Below are 18,185 nucleotides of genomic sequence, written 5' to 3'. Positions count from 1 at the left end.
ACCAGAGCACATACCCTCCTCAGTGTCTATCACCCAGTCACCCCATCCCTCCCACCCCATCCCCTACTCCAGCAACCCTCAGTTTGTTTCCTGCGATTAAGAATTCCTCATATCAGTGAGGTCATATGATACATGTCTTTCTCTGTTTGACTTATTTCGAGAGCAGCAGCAACTTTAAAAAAAAACAAAAAACTTTAGATATAAGTCATTTTTCCATCTTTAATCTATAAACTAAGGGTTGTTTTGTTTTTTCCTTAGGAGGTCCTATGATGGTAACAGTGGGCTGCTCTGAAGCTAGGAAATATTCCTATGTTATGGAAACTGTTGGTTTGAAATCTTGAATGGACTGCATACTGACTGTATACTTAGGGCCTACAATGCAATTTTTGTTCCTTTCTGTTTGTTTTTGATAAATCTGATCTCATTTTCATTAGCCATTTTATATTATCTTTGGAGTACAAAATTTGCAGGGTCCCATGGCTGTTCTTCTGCCAAATTAACTACAGATTCAAAAGTTGATACAGGGGCACCTGGGTGGCTCAGTTGGTTGAGGGTCTGACTCTTGGTTTCGGCTCACATCATGATCTCAGGGTCATGAGACTGAGTCCCGTGTAGGACTCTGCGCTCAGGGCAGGGTCTGCTTGAGATTCTCTCCTCCACCCACCACCCCCCAACTCCGCTCACGCTTGCGCTCTCTCTTCCTCTCTAAAATAAATAAAGATACAGTCTGGGGCGCCTGGCTGGCTCATCAGTGGAGCGTGCAACTCTTGATCTCAAGGTCAAGCTGGGCATGGAGCCTACTTAAAAAATAAATAAAATGCTATTTAAAACAAAACAAAACAAAATTTAAAAAGCCAAAAGTTGATACAGTCTTCCCTTAAACATTGAAAACATTATCATTTATTATCTAATAATAATGATTATTAGTTACTTTAGTTTTCTTCTCAGCAAAAATTCTTTCTCTGGTTAGTATGCTCTATCGATCCATCTATTTATAAGATTTTATTTATTTGACAGAGACACAGCGAGAGAGGGAACACAAGCAGGGGGAGTGGCAGAGGGAGAAGCAGACTCCCCGCTGAGCAGGGAGCCCGATGCCGGCTCGATCCCAGGACCTGGGATCCTGACCTGAGCCAAAGGCAGATGCTTAACGACTGAGCCCCCCCAGGCTCCCCTGGTTAGTATGCTTTAGTATTAAAATACTACTATCTGCTTATTGAACACCTACTATATCCTAGATATAGCAACAGGTGCTGCATAAATATCACATCACTTCATTTTCACCACCCTGTGAAGTTAGCATTACGATCTCCATTTGACAGATGAGTAATCTGAGGCTCAGAACTGCCTGAGCTTTTAACCTTCTCAATACTGCCTCAAAGAAATAGAGGAAATATTATATGACAGATTTTTATCATTTTGTGCTTTTCTAAAACTTTATTTTATTATTTTTAAAATATTTTATTTATTTGAGAGACAGAAAGAAAGCGTGTGAGAGCAGGGGGAGGGGTGCAGAGAGAGAAAATCTCAAGCAGAGTCTGCACTCATTGCGGAGCCCTACGCAGGGCTCGATCCCACAACCCTGAAATCATGATATGAGCCAAAACCAAGAGTCAGATGCCTAACCAACTGAGCCACCCAGGCACCCCAATCATTCTGTGCTTTTAAAAAATGCATGAACAAATGCAAGTTCATGTAGTCAGCTGCTGCAACCATGCACGGGAAGTCAAGAAAAGTCCTCTGTTCCTAGGACTATAGGGGACAAACTAGTGAGCTCCAGCAGACCCCCAAGCCTAAATTTCACCTTTGCTAGAACATGGGTTTGAAACACAAGGAAGAACACAAACTACATAATCTCTCAGATCACTTCCAACTCATGACTTCTATAATTCGAACTCCCATGAGAATGATTATTTTATGTAACAATCTACTGGACAGCAGGACAGCATATGACGGCTTAGGTTTCCAAATCCAATAAGTATGTATGTATGTATTTAAAGTTCATTTATTTGGGTGCTTGGGTGGCTCAATCGGTTAAGCATCTGCCTTTGGCTCAGGTCATGATCCCGAAGTCCTGGGATTGAGTCCTGCATCGGGCTCCCTGTTCAGCGTGGAGTCTGCTTCTCGCTCTGCCCCTCCCTCTGCTCATGCTCTAATAAATAAAATAAAATCTTAAAAAAAAATTTATTTATTTAAGTAATCTCTACACCCAATGTGGGGCTTGAACTCATGACCCCGAGATCAAGAGTTGCACGCTCTTCCAACTGAGCTAGCCAGGCATCCCTTTTAAGGTTTTTTTTTAAATTTATTTAAGTAATCTCTACACCCAATGTGGGGCTCCAATGACCCCAAGATCAAGAGTCCAAGTATTTATTGATGGGATTCCCACCCTAGCTTACCCTAGAGGGATTCCCTATTCCATGAAAGTGAATCAGAGTTCTTAAAATAAATTTTACCATGCTATTTCCATCCTACACCACTTTCTTTAAGGGCGGGGAAAGTGCAGATGAAAGTTTAATAAACTGGAAAGCGTTTGTTAACAGAAATCACAAACTGCGTCCTGTCAGGCTAAGCAACAGCTTACTGTACTCAGCCACGAGTTACCTGTAAAGAAGGAACTAAAAACAGAATCCCTGGATGGGTTATCAGGGATGAGAGAAAAACTTACCTTTCAGGTTATATCTTTTTTAACACTGAATTAATTAATTAATTAATTTTTTTTCTTTTCAAAAATTTTTTTAAAGATCTTATTTATTTGACAGAGAGACACAGTGACAGAGGGAACACAAGCAGGGGGAGTGGGAGAGGGAGAAGCAGGCCTCCCGTCAAGCAGGGAGCGCAATGCGGGGTCTCGATCCCAGGACCCTGGGATCATGACCCGAGCCGAAGGCAGACGCTTAACGACTGAGCCACCCAGGTACCCCAATTTATTATTATTATTTTTGTATTAATTTGTATTATCTTAATACACAACATAAACTAGAAGAATGCTATGGATCAGTTGATGAGACACACTGGCTCATTTGGCCCAGACATGAATAATTAAGAACAACAGCAACAAAAAGTCTTTCTTCTTTTTTTAAGTGAGCTCTTTCAGACAAAAGTTAAAAATTAAATACGCACCTTCCAACCTGGTATGTGGGGACAGCTGTAGTTCCAAATCTTTGCATTCCATAGTAGTTAATAAATCCGATCTCCTTGAGAGAGTTCATAGCTTGCTGAACTTGGTCATCAGTTCCTGTTATATTTCTGTAGGGGCCCAAGTTACCCAGAGAAGAAACTGAGTCAAACACATTCAGGGATGCAGATCATTAATGATATGGCTTGGCTTCCATGTCTTTCCCTTATCCCCTGCAGCTTTCTCTCTACCTGCTGAGGACTCTATGTTTTTGTTTTTGTTTTTTTTAAATTGTGGCAAAATATACATAACATTAAATTGACCATTTTGGCCATTTTTAAGTATACAACCTAGTGGCTTTAAGTACACCGACAATGTTGCGCAACATTACCCACTAGCTACTTCCTGAACTTTCCACTCTTCCCAAACGGAAACCCTGTACCCATTCAACAACAGCTCCCTGTCCCCCTCTTAGGCTCCCCTGCCCCAGGTAACCCTGTTCTACTTCCTACGTCTGTGAATTTGCCCATCCCAGCTACTGCCTATAAGCGGAGGCAGGGGCTTTTCGTCTCTTAACACTGTGTTTGAAGCACATGGCTCCTTTCCAGCAGAGGCGCCGAGTTTCGAGAGGTGAGGGGGTGTCGGTACCAATTCTCCAGCACTATTTGCTCTCCCAGCCCTTTCAGGCTCCGCTTGGCCTTCCCTCGCTGCCACACCTGCTCGAACCAGCTCACCTGGATTAGAAACTGATCCGAACAGACCCTCTCTGGTCTGCACTCCTCCCTGCAGGTTTTTACCTGAGGACAACAGTGAAGTGATTCCCTTGAAGCTCTCCCAGTTTCAGAGGGTTTTTCTGATAGCTGAAATTCCCCAGTTTAAAGTTCATCAAGCACTTGTTCAAGTGGGCAAGTCTTTGAGCGGTTATTCTAAAAAACAGAAAATAAAAAAGGAGCACAAAGAGGATCATGAAATACTGCCTGACTGAAATAGTCTCGGGCACCCAACTACAAGAAACGACAGCTCGAAACAAGACTGCACACCAAGCTATGAGAAGCGGAAACACAGGCACCACGGCAGCTGGGCCGAGCACACTTTTCATTTCCCTCTGGATTGTTCCTCCAGCAAAATGATACTGGTTCAACCTTACTGGATAGATTAACCTGGGCCACATTTATATTCATAAAGCCTCGTGTGATTTATAATGATTAATGGAACAATCATATCTACTTTTTCTGAGAGGGAAGGGGGATAATAACAGACAGCAATCCCATACAACCGTAAAGACTGTTATTAAACATTTTAAAGAAGAGTTAGTCCTATTTTCATCTATCAGAAAAATACTGTAATCTAACTAAGGAAACTTGAAAACATAGAAAAGAAAAACAATGCAGTTTCATCACCTGGAAAAAAAATCTGCTAATATCTAACTTTGCATTTCCTCCTGTTCTTTTTTTAAACATGTTTTATAGATAGATAGATAGATAGATAGATAGAGATGGCATTCTACCACAAATGTGTACCTTACTATCATTTAAAAGGTGTAAGAATGGGGCACCTGAGTGGCTCAGTCGGCTAAGCGTCTGCCTTCAGCTCAGATCATGATCCTGGGGTCCTGGGATGGAGCCCCGGGATCGTCATCGTAAAAGGAGCTTCTCCCTCTCCCTCTGCCCCTTCCCCTGCTCTCTCTTGCTCTCTCAAAAAAACCAAAAAACCTTTAAAAGGTATAAGGAAATTTTCATGAAAAATTCCTTAACTTCTTTAATAGTAATTTATGTAGAAAAACAAATTCAGAACTGAAAAACCTATGTCCGATCTCTATCCCTTGGCACCTCTCCCCACCTGCAACCCATGTTAACAGTTTATTGTGCATCCCTCCAGAAACAATTTATGTATATAGAAGCATATATGTACCTACACTCTTCTCCCTTTCAGGAATTTTTTGGTAAGTTCTTTATATGTTGTTTATATGGTTTTCAATTAGCAATAATCGCGCCTCGGATAAACCTCATTGGCTACGATACTGCCACTGCGCAAAGCTATATATGTTGTTTATATGGAAAAATACACAGCTCCTAAGTGTTCTGCTTGACGAATTTTCACCAAGTGAACACAACCATGTAACTAGCACCCAGATCCTCCCCCTCTTTTGTTACATTATAAATTGTTCAGCATCTTGCCTTTTTTTTAAAATAAGATTTATTTATTTTTAGAGAGAGAGTGCGTGAGCAGAGTAAGGGGCCGAGGGAGAGGGGAAGCAGACTCCCTGCTCAGTGGGGAGCCCGATGTGCGGGCTCGATCTCCAGACTAGGAGATCATGACCTGAGCCGAAATCAAGTGTCAGATGCTTAATTGAGCCACCCAGGAGCACCAGCATCTTGCTTTTTTTTCCACATAAAAATGCATATCTGAGATTTGCATTATCCACACAGACTTTTTTATTTATTTATTTATTTATTTGACAGAGAGACAGCACAAGTAGGCAGAGCGGCAGGCAGAGGGAGAGGGAGAAGCAGGCCTCCCGCCAAGCAGGGAGCCCGACGCGGGGCTCGATCCCAGGACCCTGGGACCATGACCTGAGCTGAAGGCAGACGCCCAACGACTGAGCCACCCAGGCGCCCCTCCACACAGACTTCGGAGGCTGCCGCATTCTTTGTCCAGCCGCATGGGATGGCTGCTGTCCTGCATATGTAATCCTTTTTGTGACCCCCTTTGATGGACATTTAAATTGCTATTTTACTGTTACAAACAAGTCTAAAGCAAGTATCCTTATACATACTTCTTTGTGCATCTATACAGGTGCATGCCTGGAATAAATTCCTAGACGCGGGAGGTGTAGATTTTAAATTTTACTGCCGACTGCCCTTCAAGAAAGTTTTATCAATTTATGCTCACACCATCAACCTGTAAATGCCTACTGCCTCATCCCTGTGTCTCCTGCCATAGCCTATTATAAACCTTTCTGAGGTCTGCCAGACCATTAAAAATGCTATTTCCTTGGTTTTTATTTGCACACTTCCTATTGTGAGGTTAAACATTTCTACACATGTTGGCTGTGAACTGCCTGTTTGTCCTGTTACCTATTTTTTACCTATTTTGGATTGTTATTATTTTTCTTACTGTTTTAACAGAGTAAGGAAATCTGTCCTTTACCACACAGTTTGCAAATATTATCTCCCATTTTGTGAGTTTAGATTATTTATTTATTAAAGATTTTATTTGACAGAGAGAGAGACAGCGAGAGAGGGAACACAAGCAGGGGGAGTGGGGCAGGGAGAAGCAGGCTTCCCGCTGAGCAGGGAGCCCGATGTGGGACTTTATCCCAGGACCCCGAGATCATGACCTGAGCCGAAGGCAGATGCTTAACAACTGAGCCACCCAGGTGCCCCATTTATTTATTTATTTTTTTAAAGATTTTATTTATTTGAGAGAGAGAGAGCATGAGCTGGGGGGAGAGCTGAGCAGGGAGCCTGATGCAGGGCTCAATGCCAGGACCCTGGGATCATGACCTGAGCCAAAGGCAGACACTTAACTGACTGAGCCACCCAGGTGTCCTGAGTTTAGTTTATTTACAGTAGTTTATACATTAGAAAATTTCCCCCCAGTTATATTTTAAAAAATTCAGAACTGGAGAAAAATGGCAACACTGTACCTTATACTTTCCAGGAGATTTACCAATTGTTAACTCCCACCCCCACCCCCAACTTTATATATCTCTTTCTAATCAATGAACACCCACACATTACACACACATGCACACACACAGACATAAATGTGAAATCTGAATACTTCACTGAACAATTCTGAGTTAGTTGCAGACATCACACCTTACCCCTAGTGGCCCCTGTGTGTGTCTCCTAGACCCCTACCCAAGCGGGTCACACTCAGAAAGCCTAACATGAATTCGACACTACTGACAGGCGGTCCACATCCACATTCACCCCATTACCTGATAACAACATTTTAAGCTCCCTGAATTCAGGATCTAACTAAGGACCACATACTGCCGTTGTGACATCCAGTTAGTGTCCACTAAGCTGCTTGGCTCGGCCCAGCCTGTGCTTTCTATTGGTATCTGACTTTTAGCAGAATCCAGGCCAGCTGTTTCCCACCGTGCCTTTACATTCGGATTTGACGATTGTTTCCTTGTGATTAGACTTAAACACATTACTTAGGTGATGCGATGGCCTTTTCAGTGTATCCCAGCAAAAGGCAATAATACTCAGTTTGTCCATCACTCACGGTGATAAATTTAATCACTGGGTTAGGATGGTATGTGTTAGGCTTTTCTATTGTAAAGGGACCTTTCCTCTTAGATGGATTATCCTGTTCCCCATAGTCTTTCATCCGCCTGTTCAGGTACCCTAGGATTCTTACTACTTCAAGCAAAAACTAGTGTGCTTACTACTTCAAGCAAAAACTATAGGGTCGCCTGGGTGGCTCAGTTGTTAAGCATCAGCCTTCGGCTCAGGTCATAATCCCAGGGTCCTGGGATCAAGCCCCGCATCGGGCTCCCTGCTCAGCAGGAAGCCTGCTTCTCCCTCTCCCACTCCCCCTGCTTGTGTTCCCTCTCTCGCTGTGTGTCTCTCTGTCAAAATAAATAAAAAATCCTAAAAATAAATAAATAAATAAATACTATAGAGTAAAATTTTAGTTATGTTCATGAATCTTTTTTTTTTTTTTTTTTAATAGTTCTGGGATTTAGGATTGCCTGAGTGGCTCACTTGGTTAAGCATTTGCCTTCAATTCAGGTTGTGGGATCGAGCCCCATGTCGTCGGGCTCCCTGCTCAGTGGGGAGTCTGCTTCTCCCTCTCTGCTTGCTCTGTCAAATAAATAAAATCTTGAAAAAAAAAAAAAGAATAGTTCTGAGGTTTAAGACATACTCAGAAAGGGTATCCCTAGCCAGAGATTTTTTTTTTTAAAGTTTCCCAAATGTAAATAGAGTACTTTTACAGTTTTATTGTTTTGCTTTGTTTTCAGTTAAAAAGGGCACTTTTCTGTTGTTTCCTTTTGGCTTACAGTAGTAATTACTTTTTATCACACCTCATTTAGAGCAGTGCTAGCCTCTGTGCGTTCACCAACACACCAATCTTCACTACTGGGGTTTTCTAAGTTTACATCGGTTGTGGAGAAAACTAAAAGACCTCAGGGCACTGCTGCTCCAGGGGCTCTGAGTGGGAGCTTCTGTTTTTCCTTCCCCAGTCCACCTCTGATGCCAAACGTGGGCCACTTACAAAGGAGGGGGACACGGGACAGGTCATGTTGACTCGGGAAGGTCTTCCTGCTCTCGCCCCCGGCTTTAAATCATGGAGTCTCCTCATCCTAAGCAACAAGGAGGTGAAGGAAAGAAGTGGGAGAGTGTTTTTCACACACAAACTGGCAACCATGTCAACAGCTAGCTATACTCAGTGGCGTGGGCTCCACATTTTAGATCAACGGGGTCACACATACCTTTCCGCTTTATGGCCTTTTAAAAAAGCAGACTGTGGACTATAAAAACTACACCAAGGACCTGGCTACAAAAAAATAAATATTTACCTATCGGTATCCGCGTGCAGTGGCACTGCGGCTGGGGCCGGTCTTTGACCAGCTCTGCAGGCCTCTCCCGGTGATCTTCTTTGCTTCAAAGTAAAGTTTTCTTTGTGCGGGGGGGGGGAAATCTGGCAAAGCACTGCCACTTTACCCACTCAGGGGAGACATACAAAAACGTCAGCACGGATTCTTTCATACAGCGTTGTTTTTTTTAACGTTTAAATTTTCGATTCACCTGGAATTTATTTACAATAGGGAACTGAGGTAAGGAGCCAAATTTTTTTTTTCAGATGGTTATTCAGTTATCTCAACAACATTCATTGACTCAACCATCTTTTTTCTGATTTTTTTTTTTTTTTAAGATTTTATTTATTTATTTGAGACAGAATGAGAGAGAGAGAGAGCACATGAGAGGGGGGAGGGTCAGAGGGAGAAGCAGGCTCCCCGCTGAGCAGGGAGCCCGATGCGGGACTCGGTCCAGGGACTCCGGGATCATGACCTGAGCCGAAGGCAGTCGCTCAACCAACTGAGCCACCCAGGCGCCCGATTTTTTTTTTTTTTTTAAAGATTTTATTTATAGGGCGCCTGGGTGGCTCAGTCGTTAAGCGTCTGCCTTCGGCTCAGGTCATGATCCCAGGGTCCTGGGATCGAGCCCCACTTTGGGCTCCCTGCTCAGCAGGGAGTCAGCTTCTCCCTCTGCCCCTCCCCCAACTCATGCTTGCTCTCTCTCTCTCAAATAAATAAATCTTGAAAAAAAAGATTCATCCATATTGTAATATCTATCAGTACTTCATTCCTTTTTATGGCTGAAGCATATTCTATTGCCTCTTCTTGAATACCTAACAGACACGTATTTCTGAATCCCACTGGCACAGCAGAAAGCAAGAGGTACACTCATTCTTACAGGATGGGTGCTCCCTGAGCAGAGGTGGAATGGTGTTGACAGTTATCTCCATGACACTGTTCACAGTTTTAATTCTGATCATCTTGGATAGAGCTCTACAGTTGTAAATTCATAGCGAATTCTGTGACTAACTTGGGACTACTAAAAATCTCACTTTTCAACATCAGGAGCCAACCTAAGCAACACGTTGCACAAAAAGCCTTTATTAACAAAGCCAGTGAAACACTGGCCCAGGCTCAGAAAGGAGACTGGCAGGAAGAGGCAGGAAAAGAAACAAATCATTCTGAATGAGGCTGTTCCTGCTGGAGATCCTGTTAAAATCACGAGGTGGCTGGAGAGTTACACGAAGCCGAAAGAAATGCTGCTTATCCCCAGGAATGAGCGATTCAGCAATAATTAAAACTCCCGTGTGGCAGAGTGGGTTTATCCTGTGTACCGGTTCTCACGGGAAAGGCCAACCTGCCCGGCCCAGTGTATCCATTAAGCAAACGAAGGGTGTCGCCTGCATCCGCGAGATAAGTGCTATGTGCTTTCCAAAGGCCGACACTTAGGGGTCTAATATAGTTTCTTACGAAGTCAACAGGAAGATGAGAAAAGCAGCAAGGGCTATGAAGACAGAGCAGCACTGTGATCAAGTATGACACCTGGTGGCTGACCAAGAAGAGAGAGAAATACCTTCACTCCAAATATTCAAAGATTTCACATCATATAATGCAATATAGAATAACGAGATGCCATTTTTTGACCCTCAAATTAGCAAAGGATTTAAAAAAACAAAACAAAACTGTAACACCTGTTAAGTAGGGAGGATTCTGGGGAAGTAGAATAAAGGTGACAAATTGGTACCACCTTTCCATAGGACAACTAGGCTTTGCTATTAAAAGCCTAAAACCTAGAATTTCACATTCCCTTTAAGTCAGAATTCCACTGCTAAGTTTATCTTTTTTTTTTTTTTTAAGATTTTATTTATTTATTTGACAGAGAGAAAGCACACAAACGGGGGAGCGGCAGGCAGTGGGAGAGGGACAAGCAGGCTCCCTATTGAGTAGGGAGCCCGATGCGGGCCTCGATCCCAGGACCCTGGGATCATGACCTGAGCTGAAGGCAGATGCTTAACGACTGAGCCACCCAGGCGCCCCTCTCTGCTAAGTTTATCTTAATGAAGTTTTCACAGATGTGTGCCAAGATTTAGCTACCAATATGTCTGTCATGGAATTGTTTATAATAGCAAGAAATGGGAAACAATGTCAATATCCAAAAATACAGTAACAATCCAGAAATTAGGGTTCACCATATTTTAAATATCTTTTGCATTTTATATAAATATTTTGGCTCACAAGGAAAAAAGAATCCCCCACAAAAAATATACCAAGCTGTGAACAAGGCAATCTCTGAGGGAGTACAATTATGGCAGAACTTTCATTTTCCACCTCATTTCTTCTGTGAGGAAAATAAAACAACTAACTTATTTATTTAATTTTAGAAAGATGTTTTTACGTAATCTCCACACCCAGCACCGGTCTCAAACTCACAACCCGGAGATCAAGAGTCACATGCTCTCATGACTTAGCCAGCCAGGTGCTCCCGAACTCACTATTTTTTTTAACTTATTTTTAAATTTGGGTGAAAAAAACTGCAGAACCAGCCAGAAAGCACAGGAGTTGCCTACAACGGTATTTGAGATACAGAGGATGGAAACACCTGAATCCTTGAGCCACTGCTGTTCCCCCAACCCTTCATAGTTTCTGGCTAGCCCACTGGCCCCACTACCCGCAGAGGCGACTTCAAATCTTCACCCTCTTTTCAAGTTCCCTTCCCCACTCCTGCCCCACCCCCCTGCTCTCAGCAGATGACTCCACATTTTGTGCGTCACAGGAAGAAAAAGAACAGGCCACCGTGTAGGAACATCTGCAGGGATCTCCGGCCGCTCTCTTTCAAACACATTCACACACACGGTTAGTGGAGTCACGGAGAGATGTTCTTACTTTGCTTTCATGACACAACATACCTCCCTAAGGTCAAGGAGGAAAAGGGCTGGAAAATCCATTAGGATGCAACCAGATGCTTAATCCCGACACCATTTCAAGTGAATCAAAATAGTCGTGGGAAAGAAGCAGACTATAGGGGATTGTAGGGTAAAGAGGAGAGGCCACCTCAGATTCTTTATGAAAAGATAAGCATATGTATTTAAATATATGTATTTAAGTGGGGACAGCAAGCACAGATGACTTCATTTATCATTACAGTATAATTACCGTGCGGTAAACTGTACATATTCAAAATGTACAAGATCTGGGACGCCTGGGTGGCTCAGTCAGTTAAGCGACTGCCTTCAGCTCAGGTCATGATCCCAGAGTCCTGGGATCAAGCCCCACATCGGGCTCCCTGCTCAGCGGGGAGCCTGCTTCTCCCTCTCCCTCTGCCTGCTGCTCCCCCTGTTTGTGTTCTCGCTGACAAATAAATAAAATCTTAAAAAAATGTACAAGATTTACCATGTGAGTAAGCCCATGAAACCATCACCATATTCAAGATAATGAACATACGCATAACCCTCAGAAGTTTCCTCCAGCCCCTTTATTTCTCCCTCCCACCACTCCTTACCACGGGGGGAGGGGGGTTGTGTGTGTGTACACACACACACATAAGACAAAAGCCTGAATTTGTCTGACTTCACGAGGCTATAAATTCATCTCTTCCCCTTCCTTTCAATAGACTGTGTAGGTTCAGAGGCCCCAGGAAACGGCAATAGCCCCGATCTCCAGGGTCACCCACCTGCTCCAGTCACAATCCCTACTCCTGCCTCTCCACACAACCCCGTCTGTTTTAGATCATGGTCAAGTCCAAGATACTCACCATGACCTACAGGGCCTGAGGATCCTGATTTCTTGATAGCTCCCACAAGACTAAAGTACCTGCCAGGTACCAAATGTGCTGTGCTCCCCAACTCCTTTCCAGCATCTTTTCACGAGGTTTTTCTTGGTTCAAACAAGCAACCCTAGACCCTCCATAGCCCTAGGAAACTCCTACTCATCCTTCCAGAATCTAGACCAGTGGTTCTCAACCATAGGAGATTTTGCCCTTCAAGGGACATTTGGCAAAGTGTGGAGACATTTCTGGTTGTCACAACTGAAGGTGGAGGGCTAAGGGGGGGATGCTACTGACATCTAGTGGGTAGAGCCCAGGGCTGCTGCTAAATGCCCTACAATGGCACAGGATGGCCCCCACAACAAGGAATTATCCACTCCAAACTGCCGTTGGTGAAGGCGGAGAGGCCTTGATTAGATTAAAACTCCAGCATCCCATTTTATGTGAAACCCTTCCCTGGCCTGCCCTAATTCCCCCAGCATACCTGTATTTTAGCATTTATCTCACTGTGTGATAAGCTCTGATTTACTTGTCTGTCTGCTCCATTAAATTATAATTGCTTCAAATGCACAGACCATCTTTTCATCTGTATATCCCCAGTGTGTAACAAAAGAGCTCACTGTTTTGTAATTAAATTTTAAATAACTTATATTTAATAATGAATGAACACAAAAGGACGGAGAGAAGGAAGCACTTATTCTCTTGGCTCTACCACAAAAATCCTTTAAAAATCACACAAACAATACCTGTTTCCTCCAAAAAACATTAGGAAATACAGATATGCAAGAAGAAAAAAAAATTATTTTTTGAATAGGCAGAGGCACCATTTAAAGAGAGAAGAGACAGGGCGCCTGGGTGGCTCAGGTGGTTAAGCGACTGCCTTCGGCTCAGGTCATGATCCTGGAGTCCCAGGATCGAGTCCCGCATCGGGCTCCCTGCTCGGCAGGGAGCCTGCTTCTCCCTCTGACCTTCCCCCCTCTCATGTGCTCTCTGTCTCTCTCATTCTCTCTCTCAAATAAATAAATAAAATCTTTAAAAAATAAAATAAAATAAAATAGCAATAGTGTTTAAAAAAAAAAAAAATAAAGAGAGAAGAGACGGGCGCTTGGGTGGCTCGGTTAAGCATCCGACTCTTGATTTCAGTTCAGGTCATGATCTCAGGGTCATGAGGTCAAAAGCCTTGCATCAGGCTTGCGCTCAGTGTGGAGTCTGCTTGTGCCTCTCCCTCTGCTCCCCCCTCCCTACACTCTCTCTCTCTCAAATAAATAAAAATCTCAAAGAAAAAAAAAAAGAGGGAAGAGATAAACCCCACAGCAAATCTGAGAACCGTGGAAGGTGGTGCTAGGGTTTCTGTGAACAAATCCCGACATGTACTTGGTACTTACTTGAGAACAGCAATCTCTTGAACGGTTATGGCTCTTTTATCTTTGGTTCCCATGTAGGAGAATATGTTTGGTTTGACTCTGGTAAGACAAAAACAAAACCATATGAAGTTGCACACCATTAGGAAATCGTATTTCTCATGCTTTAAGGTTCAAAGTAAATAAAATCATAACAGAATGGAAGAAGAGTAAGGAGAAACTTGATTTAAAAATGTACCCAGGAAAACATAATATGCCAAGCTAAGGAAGTAAATGATGCCTCGACAGCAACCTTCTTAGCAGGGCTTGACTTAGCATGTTTGTGGCTATGAGTGAAAACCTGCCATTGGAAGACCTGGCTAGCCAGTAGCCAGTAACCAAAAGGAAACAACGTACTTCCTATCGATCACAGGCCATTCACTGGGTGACACGAAAGTGAAGGTAAAGAGAAGCTCATTCTAGATATATAATGGACCACTCTGAAAATTTTATTATCTTCAGTTTTTAAAAAGTTAATAATGTGAAGTTTCCATAAATACATGCTATTTCTTTGCATAAAAAAACCCAAATACTAAAATAGGGATCTGAATAGTTCTGATATAAAGATCTAAGTAAGCTAGTTAACAAAGAAGTATTTTATAGAAACTGCTCCACATGAAAAGGAAAATGACAGGACAAATTTCTTGAACTCTGAGCGCTCCCCAACTGCAGAGCTCAGAGGAAGTCCCTCTGCAGTGGTCTATCCTCCCAGGATCAGGTACAGACAAGCCCCGCCGACTCTCTCCCAGAGAGCTAGCAACTAGAGTAAAATATAATGTCCCTTATAGAGTACTGCACCCTACTGACTGAAATATGGCCCTACTGACCCTAACCCCCAGTACCTCAGAATGTAGCTGCACTTAGAGAGGGCCTTTAAAGACGTGGTTCAGTTAGAATGAGGCTACTGGGTGGGCCCTTATCCGATCTGTTCCAATAAGAAGAGAAATGTGGACACACAGACGCCGGGGACACACATGGAGGGAAGACCATGGGAGGACACAGAGAGAAGGTGGCCATCTATGAGGGAAGACCATGGGAGGACACAGAGAGAAGGTGGCCATCTATAAGCCACGGAGAAGCCTCAGAAAAAAACCAAAACCTGCCAACACCTTGATCCTGGGACTCCTCGTCTCCAGAGCTGTGAGAAAATCGGTGTCTATTATCGAAACCTCCCAGTCTGTGATATTTTGTTATGGCAGCCCCAGCAAACTGACACACTGTCCACCATGTTTAAACTGGGTTAAATATATATCAGAAAGTAAACTTCCAGTGCACACAGATTGGCTGAGGTGCCTATACCCATGACTGAAAAACAATTCTGCGGCACCTGGCCCATCCTCAGAGACTCAAACTGCATGATCTGCATTCCCAGGAGGAAATCCTACTGGTTTCAAGTTTTCAATCGAGGCAATCTCCAAGAATTAGGAGTTTACAATCTAGTTAAACAAATCCCTGCCAACACATCAAAGTGTAGGCTTTCTAGGAAGCAAGTTAATTTTTTATTTTCAGCTGGATGGACCAACATGTGAACTATTCATTTGTAGAATTTCCATCTTGAATCACAATATGCATGGAGGTAAAAAAATTAATTCACCTATTGTCTAAGGAAACTGGGGGGCACATTTACTATCCGTTTGCCTATTTTCCCTCCTTTTTTTTTTTTTTAAAGATCTTATTTATTTATTTGACGGAGAGAGAGAGAGTGAGAGCAGGAACACAAGCAGGGGGAGTGGGAGAGGGAGAAGCAGGCTCCCCACTGGGCAGGGAACCCAATGCGGGGCTCGATCCCAGAACCCTGGGATCATGACCTGAGCCGAAGGCAGACTACTTAACGACTAAGCCACCCAGGTGCCCCCTGCTCCTTTCTCATTAGCACAGAAAGAGAATAATAAATTCCCATGTTGTCATTTTGTGTCAGCACATGAACAAGATACTAACCGTAAATATTTGGACAGCACATTAATAGCATCCATGGTGTCTTTGTTTTCCTTGTACAGTACAAAGTGGCAGTAACTTCCTCTAGATTTTGGCCAAGAATGTTTTCTTGGATCTTAAAAACAAAAAAATTAAATGTTATATAGACCATAACAAAAGTGATCTAAGCTTTAGCTTATGAAACCTACAAGGTCATTTTTTGCTAGAGAACCTCTGAGTGAGAAATCCAATCTAGTCTGACAAGAAATACATGTTAAGTGGTTACAGCTGTGTGGACTACAGGTATTACACTTCCTGCGACTGGAGACTCAACATTATCTGTCCACATTCACAATCAAAAGCTGAAAGGCAGGCTGTGTGACAAATGAGTAAGACTAACAGGCAATCCTCACACAGAGGGGTCCACCACCCCCCAGTGCGTTTACTTCACAAGCGCGCATCTTGTAGGTGGGTAACTGGCTTTCTAGAACACACGTGGTCCAGAGGAAAAGAGCACTCCAATAGGAATCTGTAAGCCTTGCCTCATATCCCAAGCCGGGAGTTCACACATACAGGCTGGATGCCTCAGCAAGGATGGGAATAAAGCTTGTGAGGAGTTGCCTGAGTGACAGGTTCAAGTTTTCCAAAGGCCGCTTCCTTCACAAAAGTTGAGTTAATCCTGGGTGGTTTACAAATTTTTACCTGACAGAGAGCACAACTAGCATTCAAAACGGAATGGTCATTATTCTTGGGGAAAAGGAGATTCTAAAAATTAAGCCAGGTTAAATGTCAACTTTCAATGTGAACTTCTGAACTACAGTTACTTTGGTTCTTCAACTTTCTGAAACTGACCAACATGTCCGGACTTTGGAGAACCTTTAAAAAAGTGTTCTTTTAAATGGACATTTTAATTGTACTATCATCTAGAGATATATTAAAAAAAAGTTAGGATTTAAACTTTAATTTTGAAAAATCAACATATTTTGGGAAAAATACGTAAGCCACAACCCCACTTCCAGATGCTGCACAATACTACTCCTGAGTCTTGAGCGACACAGAGCTGCAACTGTTATCTGAACACATCGAATTCACTTATTTCTGTAACTCCATGAAATAAAAACTGTGAAAAAATACTTCATAGAATCCCTAGAATCTTCTTCTTTTAAAAATGTTCCTTTGTCTTTGTCCCTAAAATAATCCTTAGCATGAACTCATGAATCCGTCCTCTTCAGAGACATGAGAAACTTCTGGTACTGAAGTTGCTGGTACACTTGGCTTTGTCAAGGCAAAAAGCACTCTTGATAGGTCAGTTATTTACGCTACAACGTAAAGAACAAACGAATCAATAAATCATCTTGGAAAAGTGCCATAGCATGTATGCTCAGTGAACTGCTTTTCCTTTCTGAAGGAATAAATATGAATGTGAGTCTCTTCTGTCTGGGAGAACAAAAATATTACAAGTATTTCTTTGGCTCTTCATGTGAATTCCTCATAACTCATCCTCCGAAAATTATGAATAAGAGTATTATTTTTGGCTTTCCTTCCAGCTCACCAGTTAAGCAAAATTTTCTTCTACTTAGCACTTGGGAGAAAAATCATTGGCATTTCATTTTCTCTACATGAAACACCAACCGCTCTTACCTGCTGCAGTTCTGACCTCTGTCCAAATGCACAGCATAGAGAGCACAAGAGAGCAATGTTTAATTTATAATAATATTAAAGTGCTTTAGAGGTGAACATGCAAATGATCGCATGGAAAGTTTCTACCAAGGACTGCTACAGCACCTGGTAGTTATGTGGTGGGTTAACAGCCATTCAGACATTAACAATGGAATGTTGCAGAGGCAAACAATGAATGAGGAGATAACTCACCTACAGGTACCAGCCTCCCTGTCTCAGTCTCCTCACAAGGCCATGTCAGTTCATCCTCAAAGCTGCACTGTCCATACCCACAGGACGCAGCACAAGGTTTACAACTGAATACAATATGTTGTCTACCTGACACTAATATTACCCTGCATGTCAGCTGGAATTTAAATAAAAGCTTAAAAAAAAAAAAAGACCTAATACAAAATGCTTCCCCATCTAGAGATTTGTTTTCACAAAGTGCTACTTGTTACTATCTTTTGGTGGTGACACTGCATGTAATTATTGCTTTGCTTTGTGTTTTTTGGAGTTTTATGAGTTTCCTGCATTGAGTTATAAAGACTTTTTTATTTGATAAAAATTTGAAAAATCATTACAGAAAACAGTACTTGAACTGATAAATTAAAAGGGATTTGAGATGATTTAAGAGACTTATCTATTTATACAAATGTAGGGATCCAAAGGGGTATGTGCACCCCGATGTTTATAGCAGCAATGTCCACAATAGCCAAACTGTGGAAAGAGCCAAGATGTCCATCGACAGATGAATGGATAAAGAAGGTGTGGTATATATATACAATGGAATAT

At 42.5% G+C, this 18,185-nt stretch overlaps 1 protein-coding gene and 1 non-coding gene across 2 annotated transcripts in view; both read right to left on the bottom strand.

Moving 5' to 3' along the window:
- Window positions 1-2,200: 2,200 nt before the first annotated feature.
- The window catches only part of PUS7 (pseudouridine synthase 7), a 37,028-nt gene continuing 21,043 nt past the window's right edge, over window positions 2,201-18,185 (bottom strand). The window contains exons 6-9 of the mRNA XM_081800666.1: window positions 15,756-15,867; window positions 13,803-13,880; window positions 3,916-4,044; window positions 2,201-3,249 (exon numbers count right to left, since the gene is read on the bottom strand). Of these exons, the coding sequence (XP_081656792.1) occupies window positions 3,105-3,249; window positions 3,916-4,044; window positions 13,803-13,880; window positions 15,756-15,867 (464 nt within the window). The 3' untranslated portion in view covers window positions 2,201-3,104. The remainder of the gene's footprint in view (window positions 3,250-3,915; window positions 4,045-13,802; window positions 13,881-15,755; window positions 15,868-18,185) is intronic.
- LOC115941848 (U4 spliceosomal RNA) lies at window positions 5,015-5,156 on the bottom strand. Its single transcript, XR_004076525.1, has one exon. It is a non-coding gene; the product is annotated as a U4 spliceosomal RNA (small nuclear RNA).

Source organism: Leptonychotes weddellii, chromosome 12, assembly GCF_054177405.1.
Source record: "Leptonychotes weddellii isolate Sample4059 chromosome 12, ASM5417740v2, whole genome shotgun sequence".
Taxonomy (NCBI): domain Eukaryota; kingdom Metazoa; phylum Chordata; class Mammalia; order Carnivora; family Phocidae; genus Leptonychotes; species Leptonychotes weddellii.
The sequence above is the reverse complement of the archived record's forward strand: the minus strand, read 5'-3'. Positions and strand labels throughout refer to the sequence as shown.